Source organism: Falco rusticolus, chromosome 3 (assembly GCF_015220075.1).
Source record: "Falco rusticolus isolate bFalRus1 chromosome 3, bFalRus1.pri, whole genome shotgun sequence".
NCBI classification, from domain to species: domain Eukaryota; kingdom Metazoa; phylum Chordata; class Aves; order Falconiformes; family Falconidae; genus Falco; species Falco rusticolus.
In genome coordinates, this window is record NC_051189.1 from 10,563,059 (window position 1) to 10,587,983 (window position 24,925).

The 24,925-nt window shown below is 41.0% G+C and overlaps 2 protein-coding genes across 4 annotated transcripts in view; both read left to right on the top strand.

The window, feature by feature from the left end:
* The window catches only part of RETREG1 (reticulophagy regulator 1), a 70,112-nt gene extending 55,851 nt beyond the window's left edge, over positions 1-14,261 (top strand). For 2 of the 3 annotated variants that reach the window (XM_037380887.1, XM_037380888.1), the window contains exons 4-9: positions 322-448; positions 2,326-2,410; positions 3,719-3,856; positions 5,659-5,723; positions 6,873-6,999; positions 9,960-10,471. In XM_037380887.1, coding sequence (XP_037236784.1) covers positions 322-448; positions 2,326-2,410; positions 3,719-3,856; positions 5,659-5,723; positions 6,873-6,999; positions 9,960-10,471 — 1,054 coding nt within the window. Of the gene's footprint in view, positions 1-321; positions 449-2,325; positions 2,411-3,718; positions 3,857-5,658; positions 5,724-6,872; positions 7,000-9,959 lie in introns of all 3 variants that reach the window. The other variant, XM_037380885.1, reaches the window with a different exon arrangement.
* Positions 14,262-15,249: 988 nt separating this feature from the next.
* ZNF622 (zinc finger protein 622) lies at positions 15,250-24,242 on the top strand. Its single transcript, XM_037381340.1, has 7 exons — positions 15,250-15,328; positions 17,521-18,129; positions 20,148-20,396; positions 21,107-21,269; positions 22,073-22,185; positions 23,095-23,238; positions 23,847-24,242. Exons 2-7 carry the CDS (start codon positions 17,523-17,525, stop codon positions 23,972-23,974), a joined length of 1,404 nt encoding a protein of 467 aa, XP_037237237.1. The 5' UTR covers positions 15,250-15,328; positions 17,521-17,522; the 3' UTR covers positions 23,975-24,242.
* The last annotated feature ends 683 nt before the right edge of the window (positions 24,243-24,925 follow it).

Below are 24,925 nucleotides of genomic sequence, written 5' to 3' on the forward strand. Positions count from 1 at the left end.
CAAGTTTGGGGTTCAGTTGCTTAATTTAGATGACAGCTGTGCCTTGAACTCAGTGTTTTCATATGGCTGGAATGAACAAGCAGTAATTTATTTCGTAATTGCTTGTATGGACTGAGAATTGCTACTGCCAAGATAATATTTATTTTTTAAAAAATATTTTGTAAGTATAAAATATGTGGAAACAAGCACAGGTTTCTTTAGCATAGCAGCAGACATTGGATCACTGAAGACTATAGCTTTACAACATGTTTTTTCAACCAGTTTCAATTTTTGTATGAGCTATAACCAAAGTTGTTGTGTATTTGTGTTTGTTTTACTCAGCTGGAAAGTCATCAGTTCCAGGCAAGACTACAGACCCAGAATAAATCAGTGCATTTCAGAAACACTGATGAATTTATTTGTATTTCTTCAAGAAATGTCCCACTTCAAGGAACAAAACCCTGGCAAGGTAAGCACTCCTAAGTAAGATTTACAGTTCAATACTGTTTTATAAAAAGGCAAGATAAGTTAAAAAAAAAAACCACAACACCCAAAGCAAGCAAAACCATGAAAAATAAAATACACGTGATAATACATTCAGTCGTGAGTTTCTGCCACTGGTTGCTGTGGAGAACACAGGTAGCTTGTCAGTGAGCAAAGCTCATGGTACAGTTTATAGCAATACAGTCCCTCCCATTACAGCTGCTGGAACCTCACCAGTCACTCCATGGAAAGGAAATTCAAAACATCACAATTTAATAAAAGCTTGAAAAAGCAGAAAAAGTATACAGTTCCTGAACGTATATATGGAGGGTTTTTTTCAAATAATTGTAGTATTCAAATAATTGTAGTATTCAAATAATTGTAGTAGGAATAGTTGCACAAGTATTGCATGATAGAAGATAATTTCTTACGTTACTGTGATAATTTTTCTTCTATACAGACATAGTTGGTGGGTTTGGGTTTCTTTACTGGGAAGACTGAGCTGGAGAACCCAGTTCGTGAAGAGGCAGGCAAGAGTAAGGTTTCTTCCTTCCAAATAGGAGGAATATCATTACGTAGTTTCTAGTGAAAAGCGAAGCAGCTTTCTTTTCCAAAGAAAAATATAAATAATTTAGAAGTATCTCATGACAACAGAAGATTTCATTTTTATATTTGTATTGTTAAATACAATTTAGAAGGAGATTAGGAAGCTTTTTCTCCTCTTTTAATTTTCAGTTAACTTTGCCGCAAGATCTTTCCTGAAAACAGGCTTTTCAGAATTAGCAAATAGGATATAGTACCACACTCAAATATTAGTTTAGACTGAAAATATGGACAAGTAACAGGATGAAATACATTTCAAAGATTAATAAAGTATACAAAAAGAAGTTATATGGTCAGGATAATAAACTGATATTTTTTAAAAGTAGGTATATATTGAGGTAAGGAAATGTGGTTTTAGTATACACAGTCCCATAATTTTGTCATGTGGTAACATGACTTAGTAACTGCATGTTAAGATACATATAACAACTGACTTTAAAAAGATAATTTTGACCGTGTGCTTTCCTTCTTTTTTCTGACCTCATTTTGTAAGCCATGCCATTATTTTATTGCTATAATTGCAAGCAAATTGGGCACTGATGCTGTGTGCAAAATTTCTTTGAATTAACCATTTTATTGCAATTTAACAAAACCCAAATGGTTTCCTTCTGTAAACTTTCAACAGATCAGTTCTGTACTCAGCATTGTACAGTTGTGAAAGATGCGCTCTGTCTCAGTCACAGCAGAGGCCAAATCTCTTTTGATACTGAAAATTCAGCTCAGTCTTGTCATTAACAGGAATGCTAGAGTACCAACAAGCATCAAGAGAATGCTTGCAGCGTATAAGAGAAAATGGTTTCACAAAGCAACACAACAGAGGAGAGAACTGTACTTACAGGAAGGATTTTTTGCTTTGTAAGCATGCAGCAAGTATGCATTGTAATATTTCAATGAGTGATTTGATTTTTTTTCCCTGAATATCAGCTGTTTAGCCTTCTTTGTGTAGTGAAGTAATTACTAGAAATTTTAGCAATAATTGTGAGCTTATTAAAACTTCACAGCAAATCAATAAAAATAGCATATTTCTGTAGAAGAAGGGGTACGTTTTAATTAGCCAGAGGACTGTGTGATGCTTATTTGCACCAGAAGTGTTAAAGTTACTTCCTAATTTAAAAAAAAAAACACAACAAAAAGCAAAAGCACCTTAAATTTTCCACTGCATTCTAGGTTTCAATTAGCGTGCAGCATTTTTCTTTTGCAAAATGATCTAAACATTTAAACAGTGGAAGTGTTAATGGACAATTTTAATGTTTTTGCCAGTTCTGCCTACTAGTCTGCAGTGTATGTACATTTTTCACTGTCTTGGGAAGTTACATTCCTGGAGTTGTCCTCTCCTATGTCCTGCGTAAGTACAGTCTCTGTTTCAGCCACAATTTATGTATGTGGTTTGTTCATTATTTGGTCTCTGTATAGGGAGCATTTCCTTACTTATTCGTATATATTTACACACCCTCAACAAGTTTGCAGATGACACCAAACTGAGTGGTGCAGTTGGCAGGCCTGAGGGATGGGATGCCATCCAGAGGTGCCTGTGAGCCCATGGGAACCTCATGAAGTTCAACAAGGCCACGTGCAAGTCCTGCACCTGCGTCGGGGCAGCCCCCGGTATCATACAGGCTGGGGGTGAAGGGATTAAGAGCAGCCCTGCTGAGAAGGATGTGGGGGTGCTGGTGGATGAAAAGCTCAACGTGGCCCGACAATGTGGGCTCACAGCCCAGAAAGCCAACCATATCCTGGGCTGCATCTAAAGAAGCGTGGCCAGCAGGTCGAGGGAGGTGATTGTCCCCTTCTGCTCCACTCTTGTGAGAGCCCAACTGCAGTACTGCATCCAGCTGTGGAGAAGCACGGACCTATTGGAGAGGGTCCAGAGGAGGGCTGCAGAAATATCAGAGGGATGGAACATCTCCCTTCTGATGAGAGGCTGAGAGAGCTGGGGTGGTTCAAACTTTGGAGAAGAGAAGGCTCTGGGGAGACCTTATTGTGGCCTTTCATTACTCAATGGAGGCTTATAAGAAAGATGAGGACAAACTTTTTTAGCAGAGTCTGTTTTGGTGGGACAAGAGGTTATGGTTTTAAATTAAAAAAGGGTAGATTCAGAGTAGATATAAGGAAGAAATTTTTTACAGTAAGGGTCGTGGAACAGGTAGCCCAGAGAAGTGGTAGATACCTGCACCCCCACCACCAGTCACCCCCACAAACATTCAAGGTCAGGTGGGACATATATACGTGTGTATATATATATATATATATATATACCCATATATATGTTCTGACAAGTGCCTTTTCTCATATGGAAGTCAGCTTACAAGCGTTTAAGTGTGGTGATTCTGACACACTGCGGCCATTGTCAAGATAATGATAAATGTTAAGCTGATCATAAATTGTGCCTTACTGGAAGTAAAAAAGGTGTCAGTTGGTAAGAATACAATGGTATTTTCTGTAACAAGTAGGAATGGCTCCTAGAAACTGGATTTGACATTAACAGTTTGTGTGACATGGGTATTTCACAGTGCATTTTTAATGTAAAACTAATTGTATTTTGTAAAATTAGTAGGTACCTTATGTAAATGCATTGTTTAAACTTTACTGAGTAACTTCTTATAAAGCAGTATTTCAATACAATTTTTCTCTCTTGTCTTCATTTTTATCACAGTATTGTGTGCCTTTTTATGTCCCTTCCTTAAGTGCAATGAGTTTGGACAGAAATTGTGCAACAAAATTAAGACTGTTCTGATGAAACTAGATTTTGGAATAGTGGAATATATCAACCAGAAGAAGAGAGAGAGGTCTGGTGAGTAGTGAACTATAGTCCCAAATAATATATTTCTGTGTGCAGAGAAAATTGCAGACCAGTTGGTTTGTCCTGTGAAGCCAACTGTAAAGGTATTTCATGCTTTGAACCTGGCTACCATTCTTAGTTTTATAAGGAGTGATAATGTATGTCAGATGTCTGGGTATGGTTTCCGTCATGGAAGGCAACAAGGCAAGGCTGATGGTTCTCTTCATACTTGATTAGATGTACTGCTTGTAGGTTTTCAGAAAAAAAACTGCTCGCTTTCAGTATGCAATGTTTATCTCTGTTTAGATGTGGCAGACTTACCCAGGAGAGACACTTGCCCAATAATACAAAATAAGGACATAACAGAATTTTCAGTAGGACACTGAACTCTGTTCAGGTATCTGAATCTGCCTTGTTTTCATTCCCAACAGCAGCAAGAATTTTTCTTCCCCAAATACTCAGTAAGCATTTAAGAATTGCGGTAGGATCGTTGCTACAAATTAAAGTTTTTAGTTAGAAAGCGGAAAAATCGGTTTAAAACAAAATTTCACCTATCTCACCTGAAATCTTTATAACATTGAAAACTTTTAGATTTTAAGTAATAAAGCTATTTCAAGAAAAATATTAATATGAACAATGTTATTTTTAGTTTGCTTTTTGTGTGTGCTACAGTTTTGTTAATTAAACCTTGGTAGTATAGTCACATTACTTGCAGGTAGCCTACCCTTTTTAGTTAGTGTTACAGCAGTAGATTTTGTATCTGCTTTAAAACATGCATTTCTTGTAGCTGTTCATCAAACAATGTGCTGTTCCTAGACACAATCAGAGGAACCATCTGCCTTTTCCCCTGCTCTTACATACAGTGCAGCAGTTGTTGGAAATACGGAATCATGCACTGAAAATTGTCTTTCATGTATTATTCTACCTTGTTCTACTTTTAAGTGAAACTGGCAGAGAGAGACATCAGACTATTGTTTCATAAATGTCATAAGCCAGCACTGGGGAAATGGTTGAAGTTAGATTTGTTTTGTCCTGCCCCTCACCCTCCAGTTTAATTTAACCCAGACAAGTTCCCTACCTTGCTTCACCACTTGTGTTCACCACATGGGTTCACAAACCTTTGTACTGACACAAGAGAGGAAATAGCAGTTTGGATAAATAGGTCACCAAGAATAATATGACTGTGTTTTTCAGCTTAGATTGGTTGAAAACATTAACGAAGCTATTCTGAGACGGAGAGGGGAGACAAAATTTGTGTGTCTCTTTGTAAGGAGCAACCTTCTACTAGACTTCACAGGATGCTTTGTATGCATATTTGCATATAAATATGAATGCAGCGTGGCTGGGTGCAAAGAAGAAGGGTTTTGTGAATGAAGATTACATGAATTATCCAGAAAATTGCATGTTCTCATGGCAAAGTAATGTGCTGGGATAACTACACTGCTCTAACGTTATGTTACAACTGTGCGTTGTACCAACAGTGCAGTTTAAAAGATAGATAGATATTGCCAGGGTAGAAACATTATGGTGATCGACAGAGACTTCTAAGGAAGTACAATACAGGTAAACAAATCTGTTGGAATGTATTTCAGAGCAACGTTATCTGTCCCGCTTTGGCTGCTGCACAATATATTTTGCTAAATAGCCTCTCAATCAGCCTTGTTTCCCTCACCTTAGTAGCACATTACGTAAATGATGCACTGCGCCAACAGGTGAAAGTTTACTGTACTACGCAAACTGTGACAGAGAACACACATTGAACCTGGAAGTCCATTGTCATGAGTAGGATAAAAAATATGTTTTTTTTCTTTCAGAAACAGCAAAAACAAAACCCACAGAAGATGACAGTGAATTAGACATATCAGCTCTGTGTCCTAAGGTGACTTTTTTTCAGTCAGCCCTGTCTTGCTTTTAAAATCTATATGGATAATGGAGAATATCTAGACTACTGTCTCTGTTCTTCTGTGGAAGACTTTAACCTGCTCAGGAGGCATTGTTCCTGAACTAAGCAGTATGCTTTAAAAGTGATTCATAGTCTCCATCTTTAGGCTTATACTGATTATCTTACTGCATTTGTGACTTCTGGCCTTAAGGTAATGGTTTCTTTGGCCTATTGAACTAAGAACGTGTTTATTTTGTATTGGCTGTAGAATGATTAAGCTAGAATTCAGCAGCAAAGGTGGCTGGTTTTATTTGCAACAGTGAAATTGCAGTTCATTTTTATCAATTTAAAACATAAAAGGGAAACGTTCATAGAAAACCTACATAATCTGTCAGATACTTCTGTAACCGCTTCTCTGATCATTTTCAGTAATAGTGTAAGTCAGCACATTATCTAGAAATATCTTTCTAGATATGTATGAGAACACTAATATCTCCTTTCTCTCTTAATAATCCAAATAACTGTATGGTAAAGGATTTTCCATTATAATCAGAACACTGGTAGATACAAAAAAAAGTTCAGATTTACAGAAATTCTTATGCAGTATTTGATCAATAGTGTATAGAGTCTGACTTATAGTGGTTGCTTTGAAGGTGTTTTGTATTCTGAAAAAAAAATATATATCTCATGGGATAAAAATTAGTAGCTGTCATAATTGAATGTTGTTGGATAAATTTGGAAAGGATAATGATTTTTGTTTAGCTAATTGTTGACTGTCGTATAGATAATGGACTGTTTTTTTAATTCAAGTTTATGCATTTCTTTACATTTAAATGTATATTGTATTTGCAGGCTCATTCTGCTTTCATTACAGTAGGATGTTACTTCCAGAATGAATAACTGGAATTCTCTGTGTTCCTTAGTGTAATACAGCTTTAAGTTATTACAGAGAGGGATGCTTCACTCCTAAGTATTGTATACTCCTATTCTCTTCATGTTTCTACAATTAAAGCTTAAATAGGAGGTGATTTATATTGCTATGACGTGCGAGAGGCTTCTTTTTCAGTATCTAAGCACTGGCTTCCTGTAGCATGACTATTTTGAGTATAAGAATGCCATGTATGGGACTTTTTTTTTTATGTGTAGGTTAGTGCTGCAGTTGTTGCCAAAGAGCTGTCAGTGTCTGACACAGATGTATCAGAAGTATCTTGGACCGATAATGGGACCTTTAACTTATCCGAGGGGTATTCTCCACAGACAGACACATCTGATGGTATGTAATGGCTTCATCTGTTTCACCGATGAATTGCAGTCATGTAAGTTACCTGAAAATCATCGGAGAATTTGAGGACAGAAGTTTTCTGGGTTGGTTGGTTTGGGTTTTTTTTCACCTACAATGAATATAAATTAATTCCAGAGTTTTATATAATTTTGGATACGTCTTGTGTAAGAACTGTCCTCACCTTAAAAGCCATGAAGTGGATCAGCAAGTGTCTAAATAAGTAAGTAGTGGTGGGTAAAATCAACACGTTCAGAAAGTGCTAGATTTAGTGCTCTCTTCTGCCAAACCTTTTAAGCAAATAAATCATTTAAGTTAGTATCAATGCTTTTGTGGGTAAGCTATACAAATAAAAGCTGAGGAAGAAAAAGTGAATACTTTGAATTGCCGAAGGGCCAGTTAAAGAAAGTATTATTAGGTTTTATTACCAGAACGCTAATGAAGACAGCCAGCAATAAGCCTAAATTAGATGTGAAGACTAAGATAGGAAAAGATTCTCAAGCATTCGTCTTGGTATTGACCAGATCTTCAAGTTCTTACTTTTTACGCACCAAGCTTTCAGTTAGCGCTTCGCCTGAATAAAGATTAAGGGCAAGAGTAGTTTGGTGTAATTTTACCTGTGGATTCGTGGCTCTGCTCATCCTGCATTTCTCCTCTTCTAGGAAAAGTTCACTATAAATTACAAGCAGGGTGATACTACGTAATGACATTATACAGGCTAAATTAATAATTTAAATTATTTTGTTACTATTTCAAGTTGTAAATAGATGGCATTGTATGATCACAGAATCGTAAATTGGAATAAATCAATGTCCATCTCATCTAACCTCCTATTCAAAGCAGGTTCAAGTTTATCAAGTTGCTTAGGGCTCTGACCATTTGAATTTTGAGCATCTCCAGTGGCAGAGATTCAGGAACCTCCCTGGACAGCCTTTTACAGTATTTGCTCACCTTCATGCTGAAACAGTTTTTTTCTTACAGTGAGTCAAAATTTCCCATGTTCCAGCTTGTGTCAATTTACTCTTACCGTTCCACTGTGCACCTTTAAGAGTCAGGCCCTGTCTTCTCTATACCGTCCCGTTAGGTAGTTAGACAGCTATGTGATTCCCCGCCCCCCCCCTTTGCCACCTTCTCTTAAGGCCCAACAAAGCCCGTTCTCTCAGCATCTCCTCTAATGTCCTGTTCTCCAGCCCTCTAATAATTGTGCTGGCCCTCCAGGAGACTCACTCCAGTCTTTCATTTTCTGTTGTGCACTGGAGAGGTCAAAACTGGAGAAAGTACTCCAAATGTAGGTGTAGGATGGAGGGTGGAAAATCCCTTCCATTGACTTTGCTACTTTGATTTCACTATTATAGCTCAGTATCTGGCTGTCCTTTCTTGCTGCAAGGGCATACCACTGACGTGCTGTCCATGGGTCTTTTCTTGAAAGCTGCTGTCTCATTGCCCCCAGCCTGTACTGCTGCACAGATTATTCCATCCCAGATGCAGGACTTCACACTTGCTTTTGTTGAATTTCATGATGTTCCTTTTCAGCCTCTTCATTTTTCCAGCCTGTTGAGGTCCTTCTGAGGGCACCCAGCCCTCCAGAATATGAAATACACCTGGCCCACAGCAGTTCCTTTCTGCCTGTGAACTTGCTGAGAGCGCACTCCATCCTGTCATCCAAGTCATTAATAAAAAACATTGAACAGTGTTGGTTTCGGTACCTTTGAGAGGTCACTAATAAATGGCCTTCAGTTGGACCTTGTATCGCTGATCACAGCCCTGTGACCCTGTCAGTCCAGCCAATATCCCACCCATCTTACAGTTCACTTACCCACTTCACTCACCAGTTTGGCTGTAAGGATAATGTGGGAAACTGCGTTAAAGGCCTTGCTAAGTGAAAAATAAACAACATCCACTCTTCTGTCCTATGGAGCATTTCAGCAAATGGGACAGACACACAAGTGCAAGACCAGATGGGATGCATCCAGTGATTGGCTCATCTCCTGTCAAAGCTCTGTGCATTTGAGACACCACTCTGCATACAGCACAACCCTTCCTCCTCACCTTCCCAGCCTGTTTATCCTAAAGAAAATGGAGAAAATGATGTATGAGACATTTTTAGGATTCATTTCCTTAGCCCTTATGAATGCTTCTATTGCTTGTTTTCATAGAAAGTAAGTTCAAACCGATTATTTTTTACCTTCTCATTCCACTATTAGATCATAGTATTCCCTTATGCTCATTAGGCCTCTTCCACAGGCCATGTACTGTACAGTATGTTTTACACATTTCTAGTAACAAATATCATGCCATTAATGCAGCCGTTATAATATTTTATTAGTTTACATTCTGCTTTTTGGCCTCTTAAAAACATGAAACAATTCCAGATCATCTGTAGAGTTTTCATTTTCTGTTTCCTATTTAATACAAGCATTGGCCAAGAAAGGAAAAATTCAGAAATAAAGTCTTTACAGAGGTTTTGTATTTTTGATTAAACAGGTAAATATTCTTTTTGTTATTCTAAAAGTATATTAAAAGCTTGCAATACTTTTGTACATGCTTACATATTTCTAAATTATATGTATTGTGAAAAAAAAAGAGTTTAGAGACCTCGTGTCCCATTATAAATTCTAGGACTTTCTGTGGTTGCTGTATTTAGAACTAGCTGTGCTAAAGGTTTGCGTGGGTTGTTTCATATACAGCTAGATACTATTTTTAAAAGGTATTTTCCTCAAATAGTGAGTTAGGTGAATACCGGCTGATTTATGGTATTTGATTTACGACCTCAAAACCATTTTATTTTAGATGTCACACAAACTGCTCTGCATTGAGATTTCAGAAAACTGCCAGTCTATAGATTAGTAAATGTATTTAAACACTTACTGACTGCATTTTTATATTTGGCTGCTTTTTGGGGGGAAGCCTTTCATGTTTGCTAACATTGTTACCTTCTGTTAATCCTGTAATAGATTTTGACCGACCTAGTGATCATGAAGAAGCTTTCGCTAGAGATCTTTCAGAATTTCCTTCTTTAGAAAATGGTGCCGGAACAAATGATGATGATGACTCAAGCATCGGTATGCCCATCCAGCAAAAACGAAGAAAAGAACAAACGTACTTCAAGGTGGATCATGCTTCCAGACAGAGTAAAGAGAGACCATCCACTGCAGGGCTCTCCCTGCCTTTGACCAGTGACCAAACCTTTAATTTAATGAGTGGAATTGCTGGGGATGTCATCGCAGCTGCAGTATCTGCTGCCATCAAAGACCAGTTGCAGTCGGCACAGCAAGCTCCCTCACATGCAGTGCCCAGTTTGAGCGAGGAGACAGACACAGAAGAAGCTGATGATTTTGAACTGCTTGACCAGTCTGAGCTTGAGCAGATTGAGAAAGAATTGGGACTTTCACAAGGCCAAGAAGCAGAATCCCAGGAAAAGAAAAAGCCTTCAGGCTTCCTTTCAAATCTGCTTGGAAGTCATTAACCTGGAAATTGCAGATGGTAACATAGAAGAAATTAAACACATACACAAAAAAAATCAAATGCAAAAAAAAAAAAAAAAAAAAAAAAAAAAGGAAAATTCTGAGCTGTAAGCTTTAACTATTCCTTTAGATGTATTGTAATAATTTCCCTTATGCAGAGTGAATTAACTGGATAAATATCAGCTGATACTGATAGTTCAGTGTTTCTGGTAGTTATACCTCAGTGTAATAGCATGGAAATGAATTATCTATTCACTGTTTGGTTGCAGGTGAGTGTTGGAGATGAGTTGTTCCAAGAGTTGAGGGAGAGGGGTTTTTTATCTTTTTGCCAACCATGCATTTTGGGGTCCTGAGCCAAATTTTTAACATTGGCAGTTTATTTATTCTTGGTTGCCAACCGTGTGATAAAATTAATGATTCACACGGCGAGGGTAAATTGCCACAGGATTGCAATGAGATTAACTAAATCTCACCTCCTTCAGTCATGCTGAAAAGCATGAATCCATGAGTTAGCATTACGTATAGCACATCTACTAAATATGAAACACATTAACCAACACAACTCTAGTTTAAGTATGTGTGCAACACTATCAAAGAATTTGATTTCATACTTAAAACCTTTGAATTATTTTGGATATGGCGATGCATTTCCAAGGTTTTTGCTGTTTTAGGCTTGTAGAGTTGTAAAGTGGCATGCTATTTGACTGACCACCTGCTGTGTTCCTTGATAGAGTCTGGTCCTTGGCAGTATTGCCCATGTGAAGTCAGCCAACACCTTTTTATTTTTACAAGTTGATATATCATCTAACCCAAGCAACCTTTTTGGGAGCAGGTGTGGATAGTAATTGTTTGGAATAGAGGTTAGAGAGTTAAAAAAAACCCAAACCCCACATTTTTAGATACCACTTCATTAATTCAAGATTCTGTGGTGTTTGGGTTTTTTTTCCCCAGGACAGCTGCCATCACTTGCAACAAAAGTTGTGTTGCAAGCTGAATATTTTAAGATACTTAAAAGTATTTGGTGAGGTCATTTGCTGTAGAAGACACTCACAGTCTTCTTCTTGGCATGTAATTTAGAACAAACAAACAAGAACTTGTTTAAATTGTTTGCCAGTTTAAACTCCAGACATGCTGAGTGAGTGGCATGGGATCTTAAGCAGGTAACTGATTTAACTTTTTCTAGGGCTTTTTTGTTCACCTGTGACAAAATTGAATTATAATATCAAGAGGTAGTAATCAAAGACATAGGAAGAAGTAAAGCTAGTTTTTTTAATGTGATGTAAACCATTAGCAAAGTTGAGGGACCATGTCAGCTGCTACTACTACTAAAGTCATTTTCCATTTACTGGCATTTGAAGAGGTGAATACTGTCATCTAGGACCCTCAGAAAGTACAGCAACAGAGTATAAAAATCTTCCACTAACATATATGTGTAGGTAAGCCTGTGTTCAAAATTAATTCCATTTTTTTTTTTCCTTTTGAGGTGAAAAAATAGGCAGATGGCCAAAAAGAGTATAGTAAAAAAGAAAGATGCTGAGAATTTTTGACACTACCTTTATCGTTGCTTGTGCTTTTGTGTCAGTAATGCATATTGACCGTGTTTGCTGTCCTTTTCCTGTAAAAAACGTGAGCCTGTGCCTTCATTATCAAATCCATTATGAAGTAAGCGGGTGCTGGATATAGCACCCACAAGATGCAGTTTTTGAAATACATTTTAACATTAAAAGCAAGTTTCTGGAAATGATTAAAAAACGTGGCCACATCACTTCCACAGCATTGGTCACTAAGTTTCCATTTTAGCTTCCCACAGCCTGTCCTTCTCATTTGGGAAAAAAACCAAACCAAGACAGAACAAAAACACAAAACCAAACCAAAAATAAAAGAAGCTTTTGCTGGAAAATCAGTAAGTTTAAAGGCCATTTAAATTTCTCAGATGAGTTAAAAGCCTCATTTCCTTGCTGCATGTTTAGGACAATCTGTACACTTAGAAGAGTACAACTTCCAATTTGTTGATGAAACTGTAAGGCACACAAACAACTGTGTGCTTCCTTGTTCCTTGTACAGGAGTACTGGTGCCGGGAAGGGAAGCAGGCTGCGGGACAGGGAGAGGTGGGAGGGAGGGAGGGAGGGAGGGAGCAGTCCTTCACAGGCTTTTCTGGAGCGGATTGACAGGACAGACTAGCTGGCTGTCAATCGTGGCTTATAACAGCATGCACTTTATTGTTGTTTTATGAAGTACGTAATGCAGGGGCACTCGTCTAGAATAATAGATCAAGAAGGAAAAGCAGTTGGAGGAGTTTCTTGGACTTTTTGTAAATGATCCATTTTCTGGTTTCAAGATAGAAAACTAGATCCAGTTTTTCTCCAGTAAGAGTTTCTTTGGTTTTTTGTTTGTTTGTTTTTTCCCCAGAAAGAAAAACAAAGCAAAACTTGAACATGCAATTTGTTCAAGTTTAGGGGCATAATTGCTTATTTGAGTGTCGTTAGAATTTTTTTTTTTCTGTTCTTGTGGTAGTTGATTCTATTCAAGCCCCTAAGTACTGTTTAATGGAAAGAGGTAATTCTGTAATATTCAATATTCTTCCGCAGGTAGTGGAAAGATGCTTAATTTTCTGCAGGATATTACCTCTTCCTCCCAAACAACTGCATGAAAGAATCACTTTGCTTGGACATGATACATTCCACTGCCAGCAGTTTGACAGCAAAACACAAAGAAAACGTTTCTCTCCTTTGTGCAACCCTTCCATGTTGCCTTCAGTTGGAAATCCCTCAGGAAAACCTTCATTTTGTTGTATTCTAGCAGCAGCCACAAAATAGCAGTTACTTAAAAATTCCTGTCACAGTGGCCCACAGCATCTTTCCTATCGAGCACTGTCGTCACCTTCCCATCTTCCAAAACTGAATACACGGGTAGGAGGAAAGGCAAGCTATGTATGAGGTAGGATGTAGCTTGGAAATGTGCATTTGTTCCGTGGAAAGCCTGCTTGCCTTCAATTTCCAGTCAAAGGGCAGTACGGGCAGTGCAGAGGGCATAGATCAGCGTGGGGACGTGTGAGCAAGTGCCGTGGGGTAACACAGCGTGATCTTGCCGTGTGATCAGTACTGCCTGCACTATCTGGCATGCTCTTGCCTGCCAGTACATTGAGGATGCTGTGTATTTTCGCAGTAGCGTGGTTGAAGCGCTCACCCTCCCTCGCTTTGCAGTGGCCGCGTCATATATCCGTGCTGGAAGAAAACGATGTGTCAGGACAGGGTCTGTGGGATGCTGTTCAGTCCTTTGTGCTCGGCAAATTTCCCCTGGCGTTAGTGCAGGCGGAGCGATTGCCGCTGGATCCGTGGCCTTTAGGTGTGTCACATCCAGCGGAAAAGCAGCAACATGGGGCTTTTGCGCGTGGGTCCCACACACCTGCTTGCCACTCCTCAGCTTGTTTTGGGGGGGGGGGGGGGGAGAAAGTCTATGCAGAGGAGGGGAAGTCTTTTAATCCAAAGTAATAGGATCTGAAGAAATACTAGTTTTACTTGGTTTTTGTTCGTTTTGCACTTTTCCCGGACTGTTTAAGCCTTCTGAACAAATTTCCCGTAGTCTCTGTGTCTGTTCACTGCACGAGCAGCGTAACGGTCTGTGAGCAACACCAACCTGGGTAACCAGAAACTGGAAAATTACAAAATGTCTTTATTTAAAAGTATTTTGCAGCACTTTACCTAGCGTGATTACTATTTTGTAAACATGGAATTATTATATTGATTGTTTGTAAAACCATTTAATAAATGCGTGTTAGTTTTTATCTTTCATCATAGCTAATGCTTCGTTTGTTCCCAAAATAGGGGAAAATACCCATCCACCCCCCAAAAATAAAGCAGAAACCACAAACAAACAAACAAACAAAAAAGCCCTCGAAGGGAGCTCCACTGCTCTCCTCCCGCAGGGGCCGGGCTCCGCTCCTGCCCGCAGCCCCCCACGCTGCGTTACCCCTGCACAGACCCGGGGCGGCGGTGACCCCTAAGGCTTAACCTTCAGACTTAAATTTTAAGACTCAACCCAAGGACTTATCCCTAAGACTTAACACTGAGACTTAAACCTAAGACTTAACCTTAAGATTTAACCCTAAGACTTATCCCCAAGACTTATCTCTAAGAATTAACCCTCTTATTTATTAAGAGTTAACCCTTAATTATAAGGGGGGTAAGTACTGCATCTTTCATGTTGAGATACCTAAAGGTATTACTGAGCTTTGGAAATTACTGACAGTCATTGAGTTTCATTTAAAGCTCACTTTTAGTAATCCAGTCAGCACCTGTTTGAAGTGTTATTCTATTTTACCTTACTGGGAGTGGGATCAATGGTTCTCATTTTCTTTTGAAGAGTGTTCAGAAAATAGGACTGACAGCACTTAAAAAATTTGGAATACATTTGGCACCTGATTATTTTTGAACATATCCTCTAAAGAATTTTTTTCCTGAAATTCAGTAAATACTTGTTTGGAAATAAAAGCCAAATTTAATTAAGAAGGAATTAATAATACTGTTGGACACTATTGAATGATGACACCGGACAACAGTATCATGGGACTAGTCTGGGAATAGTATAATGTATTTGCCCCGCTTACATAACTGGATTCACATGAGATCCCCCCAATAACGTGGTATGGGATTACAGCGCTGGGGGCCGGGGCGCTGCCCCCGCGGGCCCGCCGGCGGAGCGAGCAGGCGGCGCTGCGCAGCCTCCGCGTCGCTAGGGGGCGGGCGCGGCGGCGGCGGGGCAGCCCCGCCCTTCCTGCCTGGCGCCCTTCCCGCCTGGCGCCGTGCGGGACTTCCTGCTGGCGGCGGCGGCGCGGGAGGCCTGGCCCCGCGGGCGGCAGGTGGGCGGCACGGCGGCGGCGGCGGTCCTGCGGAGGGCGGTGGGCGGCACGGCATGGCCCGGCTCCGCGGGGGTGGCGGGGAGGGCGCGGCCCGGCCGCTCGGTCGCGGTCCCTCATGGCGGAGCCTCTCTGTCAGGCCTGGCTGGCCACGTCTCAGCGGCCCGAAGGTTCGCGGCTTCCGCCCGCGCCCCTTCTGGGGTTTAATCTATTATTATTGCTTTCTCCCCTCGGGTTTAAGTTGTGCGGTGGCTTCTGGTGTCCGCAGGGTAAGCGCCTGCCTGTCAGCCAGGCCCCTCCGTCTTGTGTCAGCATTGCGGACACCGCCTCGGCCCGAGTTCAGGTGGAAGCAGCCGAGGCCGTGACGGGCCCTGGGCGGGGGGGCGGCTGTGCCCGGGCTGGGGGCTTGCGAGCGCCTCGGGTTTGGTTTTCCAGAGCCCCACGCAGGGGAAGGGTCAGTGCTTTGGTTTGGTCGGTTAAAATTGGGAGTGAAAATGCACGTGGGCAGTGGGAAGGGCTGGTTGCAGCTGCTTTTTGCACTTTTTCTGCTTTTTGTACTTTATGCAGCTTGAATTGTGAATGTTGCTTCTTCACTTCGTGGTCATATATGAAGGGTGATGGTTTTGGATGCTCTCATTGGCGTACCTCTTCTTCTGATCTGTTTTTTTGGTTGTTGTTTTGTTGTTGGTTTTTGTTTTGGTTTTTTTTTAATCAACCTGAGGGTAGTCTAGCGCGTAGCTGCTGTCTACCTGTAATAGACCAGATCAAGCTGTTCAGTCTTCGAGGTTTCTGCAAGGGGGTTGTGATTAATAGCAAACGTGATTCTGCGTCATTTGGTTTGTGGCAGTAAAATACTTGCTTGGGGGCTAGGAAAGGGATAGGCAGCTCTGCAGGTGGGAGGGAAATGCTTCAGAGCGCAATCGAGATCCATCAGTGAGCAGAGAATACATTTTCCTCTCAGACAAAAAGCATCTGTTATACTGAATGGATGCTTATGGTGTTTCAAATAAAATAGTGTGTTTTTTATTTTCTGTTAACATATCTTCTGTCCCTGTAGGATTACAGATAGCGCAAACAGAGAATGAGGAGTCCAGTTCTTCCAGGGAACAAGCATTTCATAAAATACCTTTCAGTTCTCTGTGTATTTGTGTCTTTCACAACTGCTCCTCCTTGTTGGTAGGTTCTGGGAGGAGCTGTTGTTCCTCCACCTGCTTTCAGACCCCCTCCTCCTGATGTCTTATTTCTCTTTTTTTTTTTTTTTTCCAGATTAAACTATAGGTTTTCTAAATTGGTTAAAACATGGGGGTGGCTTTAGTGCTCTCCAGTTAGAACATGCTTTTTTTGCTCTTAGCTTTTGAAGCGTTCAAGAGATTCCATCAGCTTTGCTTAGAAAGGTTAACTTTCATTAAGCACTGAAAAGAAAGGAAATGAGTGGCTTTGGAAAGGGCGACATCAGTTACAGGTCACTGCCATCTAGTAGTCCTGTGACAGCCCCGATAATGCAGCTCAACTACACGGTGGAGCATAGAGGAAGACCAGTAGTAGCAGTGGCTTCAAGCACGAGATCTAGGCATGACTGACTGTGTCTCCAGATTCACAGTACTTTGGGGTAAAGTGTTGTTGACAGTACTTGTGCTGCTCCAGATAGCTGAGGGGGTTTTATTTTTTAAATGCGGTAACCTTTTTTTTTTTCTATTTGATAAGGCTGTGGAAAGTGGAAAATGGGCATGAAAGCAGGATTTCCCTTCCTGCCCTTTTTTTGTAGCAATCACTAATCTCCTCAGAAGCCTATAGTTGGCAGAACACGCATTTGACAAGAACCTTTAGTGTCTGATCTTCAGTAAAAATTGCAGAGCTTTTGAAGTACTGCTGCTAGGGCTGGGAATACTCATTCTGTCTGAACCCTGGCAAGCACAGTGGGTGCTGGGTCCAGAGCTGGGATGCTCAGATCTCCTGTGGTACGAGTTATCTCTGATAACCCTATCAAAGTCTTTTATATTTTCTTTTACTCCTTCTAGTACATAATACCAGCATTAGCAAACAGCATGTTTACTAAATTTAATTCTGTGCAAGAACTGTCTTGTCTCAGTGCTGCTTTACATGGGTGCTGTCAGGATGTTGTGTCTGGGGATTTTTTTTTGTGGCTGTTACTTATCTTTGTTAGCATAACGGTTATTTTTTTGCTCACTTTCCAGTAATGGCAACCTACACTTGTATTACTTGCCGTGTGGCTTTCAAGGATGCTGACATTCAGCGTGCCCATTACAAAACTGACTGGCATAGATACAACCTGAAGCGTAAGGTTGCTGACATGCCTCCTGTCACTGCTGAGAATTTTGAAGAGAGAGTCCTAGCACAGAGAGCAGTAGCAGAGGAGCAGAACAAAATCACTGCCACTTACTGCACAGTTTGCAGCAAGAGATTCTCTAACTTCAATGCCTATGAGAATCACTTAAAGTCCAAGAAGCACCTGGAGCTGGAGAAGAAAGCTGTTGAAGCTGTCAGCAAGAAAGTAAAAATATTAAATGAAAAGAACCTGGAAAAGGGGCTGGCCCCAGAGGGTGTAAACAAAGATGAAATGAACACAGCTATTCAGCAAGCCATCAGAGCTCAGCCGTCTTCGTCTCCAAAGAAGACACCTTTACCTCCTAGCAATACAAGTAGCTCTCTGGTTTCTACAGAAAGCGCCAGCTTATCGCAGAGTAGAGAACGATCGGAAAAACCTCCACGGCTACAGTGGTTTGAACAGCAAGCAAAGAAGCTGGCCAAACAACAAGCAGAGGAAGAAGAGGATGTGGAAGAAGGTAAGGCGGTAACCATACTGACAAGAGATGGCTTGGGGTAAGCTACGTCGTTGCTGGTTTTGTGTTAAAGTCTCCTCCTATTTCTGTAGTAGTACAGCATTTTCTATCACAAAAGGTCTTCCTGTTGGTTAAATTTTCAGCTTAACAAAGGAGTTAAGGTTGGCGGTTGGCCCATGCTTGCAGCCAAGGACTCTGTTAGTGTCTGAACTGCCAGCTGGAGAAGATACTAATGTGTGTGAAGGTTCAGTGTTACTAATACGAACACTATTTCCAACGTAAAATTCCAGAAGTTTCCTTTAACAAAGTCTAACATAAAAGGTTACCCTAAAACTACTTCTGCAAAATAGATGAACTGAAATCCACTCATGATCTTTTGCTGTTGTCCCATCAGTCACTTATCTGTTGAAGTGTTGATTTTTCTTTAATCTGTCCTTCAAGACCAGAGGAGAAAGTTTGCTCCTTAGCCTGACACTGTGTGACATAGCTTCTCAGGCTGTCAGCATCTATATCAGGGGTCCTCAAACTACAGTCTGTGGACCAGATACAGCCCCCCAGGGTCCTCAGTCCGGCCCCTGGTATTTACAGACCCCCCCCGCCAGGGGTTGGGGGGGGAACCAAGCAGCCGCAGATGACTGCCTGCCACTTCATCCACGCGCTGGCCCCCTGGTTAAAAAGTTTGAGGACGCCTGATCTATATCAAAATTGGTTTAAGAGTTGCCACTCGTACTACCTGTTTGTGCTGCTTCATCCTCACCACTTGTGTGGATACAGCTCCTTGTTGGAGGTGAGCCTGCAAAATGGACAACTGAAAAGATCAGAGCTTCAGAATTCCTGTAAAAAGGTTATTTTTAACATGGATGCTTTCAGTGCTGTAGTTTACAGTGCAGCCCCAAATGCATCTATGGGAGCAGTTGAATGGGGTGATTAAACTGCAGCAAGGGGACAGGTGTGAATGAAGTGGGACGATACCATGCCAGCTTCATTACTGAAACCGTTGTGTCACATTGCTACATCTGTTACAGCAGTTTTGTGCTGGTGAAATTTCATTTGCAATTCAGGGACTCTGTTCTACAGGAGAAGAAACTTACATCTCTCAACGTGCATCTCTGCATCTAAAGAAGGAGCTAGCATGCACTGTTTTGTATTCATGTGTTAGTCATAAATTGTAATGCTGAAATCTCAGTAGGTTTCTGAGTGTTGATTTTCCTTTTAAGTGTTTGTTCAGGAATGTTGCCTGTTAATTCAGTGTCAGGCTTTTGAAATTGTTAAACTACATCCTATAGCAGAGATCTCTAATTAGCCACCTACAACACTGGAGAGCATTGTGTTCCCTGTTCTCAAACACTGTGCGTGCGCATGGCATTTGGAAGGGGACCAGTACGAACAGAGTACTGGGAAATGCTCACTGCACTGGATCTGAACTCCTTAAAGATTTCTAGACCCCTCTAGCAGTATAATCAGATTGCTGGTTCATCTATCCATTAATGAGCTCTGCAGTAATCTTGCAAATGTGTAAAATAATTAGTATATCTTGGTATTACTAACATATAATGTAACATAGTGTATCTGTGACAGCTGGTTTTGTTTTTCTCTGTTGTTGACAATGTATGTGTAAACAGGAGTGTTTTCCCTCACTGCTGAGTCTCTGCTGGAAATCAGTATTTTCATGATTCTGACAGAGTTGTATTGTTTTTAATGAGCCATACTTGTGTTCTTGTGCTGTGGTGAATTAAATTTAAGGCTTCAAAACAGCAATAAAGTTTCAATAGCTGAGAAAATGGAGAGAGGGTGGGAAATAGTGGAACTGTGCACTTTTTTTATGAGCAGACAAGCTTTGCTGTGCAAATGTCTTTTACTGGAAATGGTGTATTCTTACACCTGGAAGTGACCATGTGGCACTTCGCTGTAAGAATAGAAAATGCAATATTGTCTATAGCTTTTTCTAACTTAATCGGGACTTATTTTGCTTGGGAGAAGTAATCATACAAATAAATATTTTTTTAAACTTCCTTTAAAAGACTGGGAAGACATGGATTCTGATGAAGACATCGGCTCTGAAGAGATGGAAAGTGTAGGAGAAGAGGAGGAGCAGGCAGAAGCTGAAAGCACTCCTGCTGTTGGGGCCATCCCAGTCACGGACTGCTTGTTCTGTCCCCACCACTCAAGATCTCTCACGAAAAATGTGGCCCATATGACGAAAGCTCACAGTTTCTTCATTCCAGACATAGAGTACCTTGTGGATCTGAGAGGACTAATCCAGTACCTGGGTATGCCTGTGAATGTTCTCTGATTTTTGGTCAGGATAATTATATACTGTTATTGCTTATTTTCACTTGGATATGACTTTAAATGTTTTGGGTTTGTTTTTTTTTTGTGTAAAATCTGAGTGCTGTCTAGTTCCTTATTTTGATCATGAACAGGACCACAGGCTTTCAGGGGAGAGTGGGAGAAAACCCCATTGATCAAACATGTGGTCATGTACCCTGTAGGTCTCATGTAATTTTCTAACGTTGAGAAGGTCGTTCAGCTAATATGAAATTTAGGACAACACTGTTGCTGATGTGTGCATATGGACTGTGTACCCTACTAACGAGTCACAAGTATTTGCCTTACTGGTTTATAATACTTATAAGAGAGCTAAAAGCTGAAAAAAAAATACCTTCTTGGATGTCTACAAATAATGATGCAAACAAAATAACTTTGGAGTAATAGATAAAAACCTGTATTGTTCATATGAAATTTGTTATTGAGAGTACATAATGATCCATATCTTGTCATAAGAAATCTTTGAATGCACAGACTTGTCCCTGGTGGAGCCGTATGGTCAAGGCATAGGAACAGCAGGGCTTTTCTGGAAATGCAAGGCTCAAGGCTCTTCCTCTGTCTCTGCGAGCTAGGAGGCCCACATTAGAGGAATGTTCATTATTGACTAGAGAGGCTCTGTTCAGACCAGTAAAAGTGTCAATGTTTTCCGCAGGAGAGAAAGTTGGTGTTGGGAAAATCTGCATCTGGTGCAACGAGAAAGGGAAATCCTTCTACTCTACAGAAGCAGTGCAGGCTCACATGAATGATAAAAGCCACTGCAAACTCTTCACAGATGGAGATGCTGCCTTGGAATTTGCAGACTTCTATGATTTTAGGTGAGAATGCTTTTCTTTGAGTGGAGCACAGATGGGGACAGACAAAAGGACAGTTGAATATTGCATCAGAAACTATTACTCATTCTTAAAAGTTAGCCCGTTTCTGGTTCTGATGCTTATTTTGCATAGCTGGTTGACCACTTTTCTAGGTAAAAATAAACACGATTGGTTCTCCTCTCCTGTGACCACTAATACCAGTCCTACATAAAAATATGTTTTGAATTGTTTTGTATGTTTGCTGTTACTGAGTGTAGATTCCAGTGCACCAGAAGAGACCATGAAAGGGTATTTCTGTCTTTTCCATTACCTTTTAGATGGATTGTGGGCTTAATACCTACTGTGGATTTTTAATTTTTTTAAGTAGCTGGAGTTAAACAGGACTGCTGTGATTCAGAGGCCTCTGGTTGAGCTTCCTGTAACTTATCCTAAGATAAGTTCAGTTTGGTCAGAAATACCTCCTATTATGGTGACAGGTGGATTTAGCGGAGCTTCTCTGAGCGCTCATTCAGCAGCTGTGCAGAGCTGCTGGGCTGCACAGTGGTGGCTTTTCGCCAGAAGTCGCTGTTACATGTGCAGCAGGAGAGCCGTGCTGAGTTATAGGACAGGGGGAGGAAGAGTGGCCCTTGTCTTGGGTATCTGTTCAGGGCAGGGTGCTACTGGGAAGAACTCCCAAACTAAAGTAGATGACACGTGACAATGTTTGTGGCTTGCTGTAGCTGTGCATAGCAGTTTTTCTGTGTAATGGGTCTGGATAGCTGTAGCTGCTCGCCATATATAAACCATGTACTGCTACTCTTCCACAGGAGCAGTTACCCTGATCACAAGGATGGGGAAGATATGGAGGTGTCTGGAGAGCGCCCAGCAGAGAGAGAGTTGGATTATGATGATGACACTATGGAGCTGATCCTTCCATCAGGTAGGCGTAAGATTTGTGTTATGATGTCTCTGTTTCTCACAGCTGCAGCCATTACCTGCAGCGTAGGTCATCACTGTAAGGGGTTTCCTATGGCAAGGGAGAAGGTAATTTTGCATCTAAGGGTCTTTGGGGTCTTGGCCTCGCCTTCCATTATTCTCACTCACAGGTAGTTCCACTTCTTCAGCATGAATGTATTTGTGGACTGAGGCAGGGGGTGCCTTTGCCCACTTCACCTCTTCATTAACGTGACTCTCATGGTATACTCCAAGAGTTTCCATGCTTCATAGTGCAACTTGGAGAGGCTATAACTTAGGTGATCTAGTGTAGGTTTTTTTGCAGAGAGGCAGCCGGAAACTAATTTAGTAAACTAGTTCAGTAAAACTAAATTATTTAAACAATGTACTCTTGCAGTGTGTAGCATTTGACACTCTTGCTTGGATTTTTATTTCCGTGTTGTTTTGGGGTTTTTTTGTATATTTGTTTCTTTTAGTGGTTTTTGTGTGAGTGGACCTCAGCCCTTTCATTCTGAAAAGTGCTGCCAACTATACAGTTACAGAAGATTTCCTGAATGTCAGCAAGTTACTTCCCTGGTCACTTGAAACAGCACTGCCTCTACTCATTCTCCTAATGAAAACTTTCTGTTCTGATAACTGCCTGTTTGTTATCTAAGCTAAGGCCCTCTTGAACAACAGCACTCTTTGGGTTTTTTTCCTTCAAGGTAGAGTGCAGTACAGCAGCTCTTAAAGTATTTAAATCAAGGTCCTAGTAGTCCTAAAGGTTTTTAGGTTCTGAGCCTTCTAAAAGCATTTCTTAGCATAGGGATTTTCCACAGTTTTCACGGTGTGCTTGAATACTACATTTCAGAAGCTGCTTCATTATGCATAGTAAGATGTCCCCTCCTCTCAACAGGTGCAAGGGTGGGTCATCGTTCTTTGATGAGATACTACAAGCAACGGTTTGGTCTGTCAAGAACGGTGGCTGTTGCGAAAAATAAGAAAGCAGTGGGTCGGGTGTTGCAGCAGTACAGAGCTTTGGGCTGGACAAGTCAGACAGGTGAGTGACTGTGGCTTTTTTGCAGAGGAGGTTCTAGGATGTCGTTACTGTACAATTAAAATAGGTCAATTTTGTTTCACATTTGTGGGGTTTTATGCAGATGTTTGTCTTCCACTCGGTCCCCTTTCATTCCTGACATCCAAGCAAAATAAGTGACAGGAAGTTGTGTCTAAAATCCATCGCAGCTTTGTGCAAGCCTTTCAGTTCATCAGCATGTGTGTTTGTGATATTTGGTGACTTCCTAAGATTTGTTGGTTTCTGCCTGTCAAAACCGCTACTCTTGCTATTTATTAAGGCAACATAAACCATTCTTTGACAGTTAGAATACTTTTCAAGTTGGAAAGCAGTGACGTGATCTATATCCACTTTTGAAATAAAAGAATCATACATTGGAATGCAAAATAACCGTTTCCCTTAATCAGAGTCATGGGTATTCGTAGGGGGAACTGGCATTTCCCAAGAGAAAAGTATAAAGAATTAGAGCAGTATGGGAAGGAAAACGTATAGCTAACTGCTGATGTAAATGGACAGGTTAGCTGGTTTGTATGTAAGTAGTAAGTAAGCTTACAGACACTTACCCCCTTTCTCTTCCTCCTCTCTTTCTGAAGGGGCAGTCTTTGCTCAGCAGCGTGATATGCAGTACCTGCAGAGGATGAAGTCAAAGTGGATGCTCAAGACAGGAATGCGTAACAACGCTACAAAGCAGATGCATTTCCGGGCGCAAGTCAGATTCTGAGTTCCCAAGAGAGCTGCATGCAGCTGGTTTTGGGAGGGGGGATTTAATAGTTTCTGGGCCAAGGATTCTGTTGTTAAAATGGACTTGGTACATATCAAATGGGGACACGTATGCTGGTGTGCTCTCCTCCCTACCAGAAGAGCAGGGAACTTGTCTCTTCCAGTGAAACGATGGTTGATCTAACTTAAAAAATAAAATAACTTAAAGGGAATACGTGGCAAAGTAGCTATGGCTATGAATAAAGAAGCACACATAGTCTTGCTGCCCATCTTTGTGCAATCCATTCCTGTGGGGCAGCTGACATTGTCATTTATCTAAATACCTTCAGTTTTCGCTTCTGCAAAATGGTTGATGCCAAAAGAAGATCCTAGATCTAAGAGCCTGAGATGGGGTGTATTGAAGGCTTTCACTGGTGAGGCCAGACACAAATTAGCTGGTTGTTTTGGGCTTCTGGCTGGTACTATTGAGGTGAAAATTCAGGAGCAGAGATTCTGGGAAAAGTTAAGTGACAGCTGTTTGAAGCAATGCACTGATGGAAGATGTAACTCCAGGATTAATACTGTCTTCAGAAGTTGACTGCACTTGTTTAATGCTCCAGCTCAGGGCTGGATTAATAATTTACAGTGCAGTTGTTCTATGCTGAATGTAATGAATTTTCATAATCTAAAACAGGGGTCCTCAAACTACGGCCTGCGCACCGGATACGGCCCCCCAGGGTCCTCAGTCCGCCCCCCGGTATTTACAGAACCCCCCCGCCCCGCCGGGGGTTGGGGAGGGAAACCAAGCAGCCGCAGATGACTGCCTGCCACTGCATCCACACGCCGGCCCCCTGGTTAAAAGTTTGAGGACCCCTGATCTAAAATCTGCTCAAAATTACTGTAACATTTAGATGAATGCCAATCAAAATTTCGGATGATCTGTTAAAGACTTCCTAATTAAAACTCTGAAGTT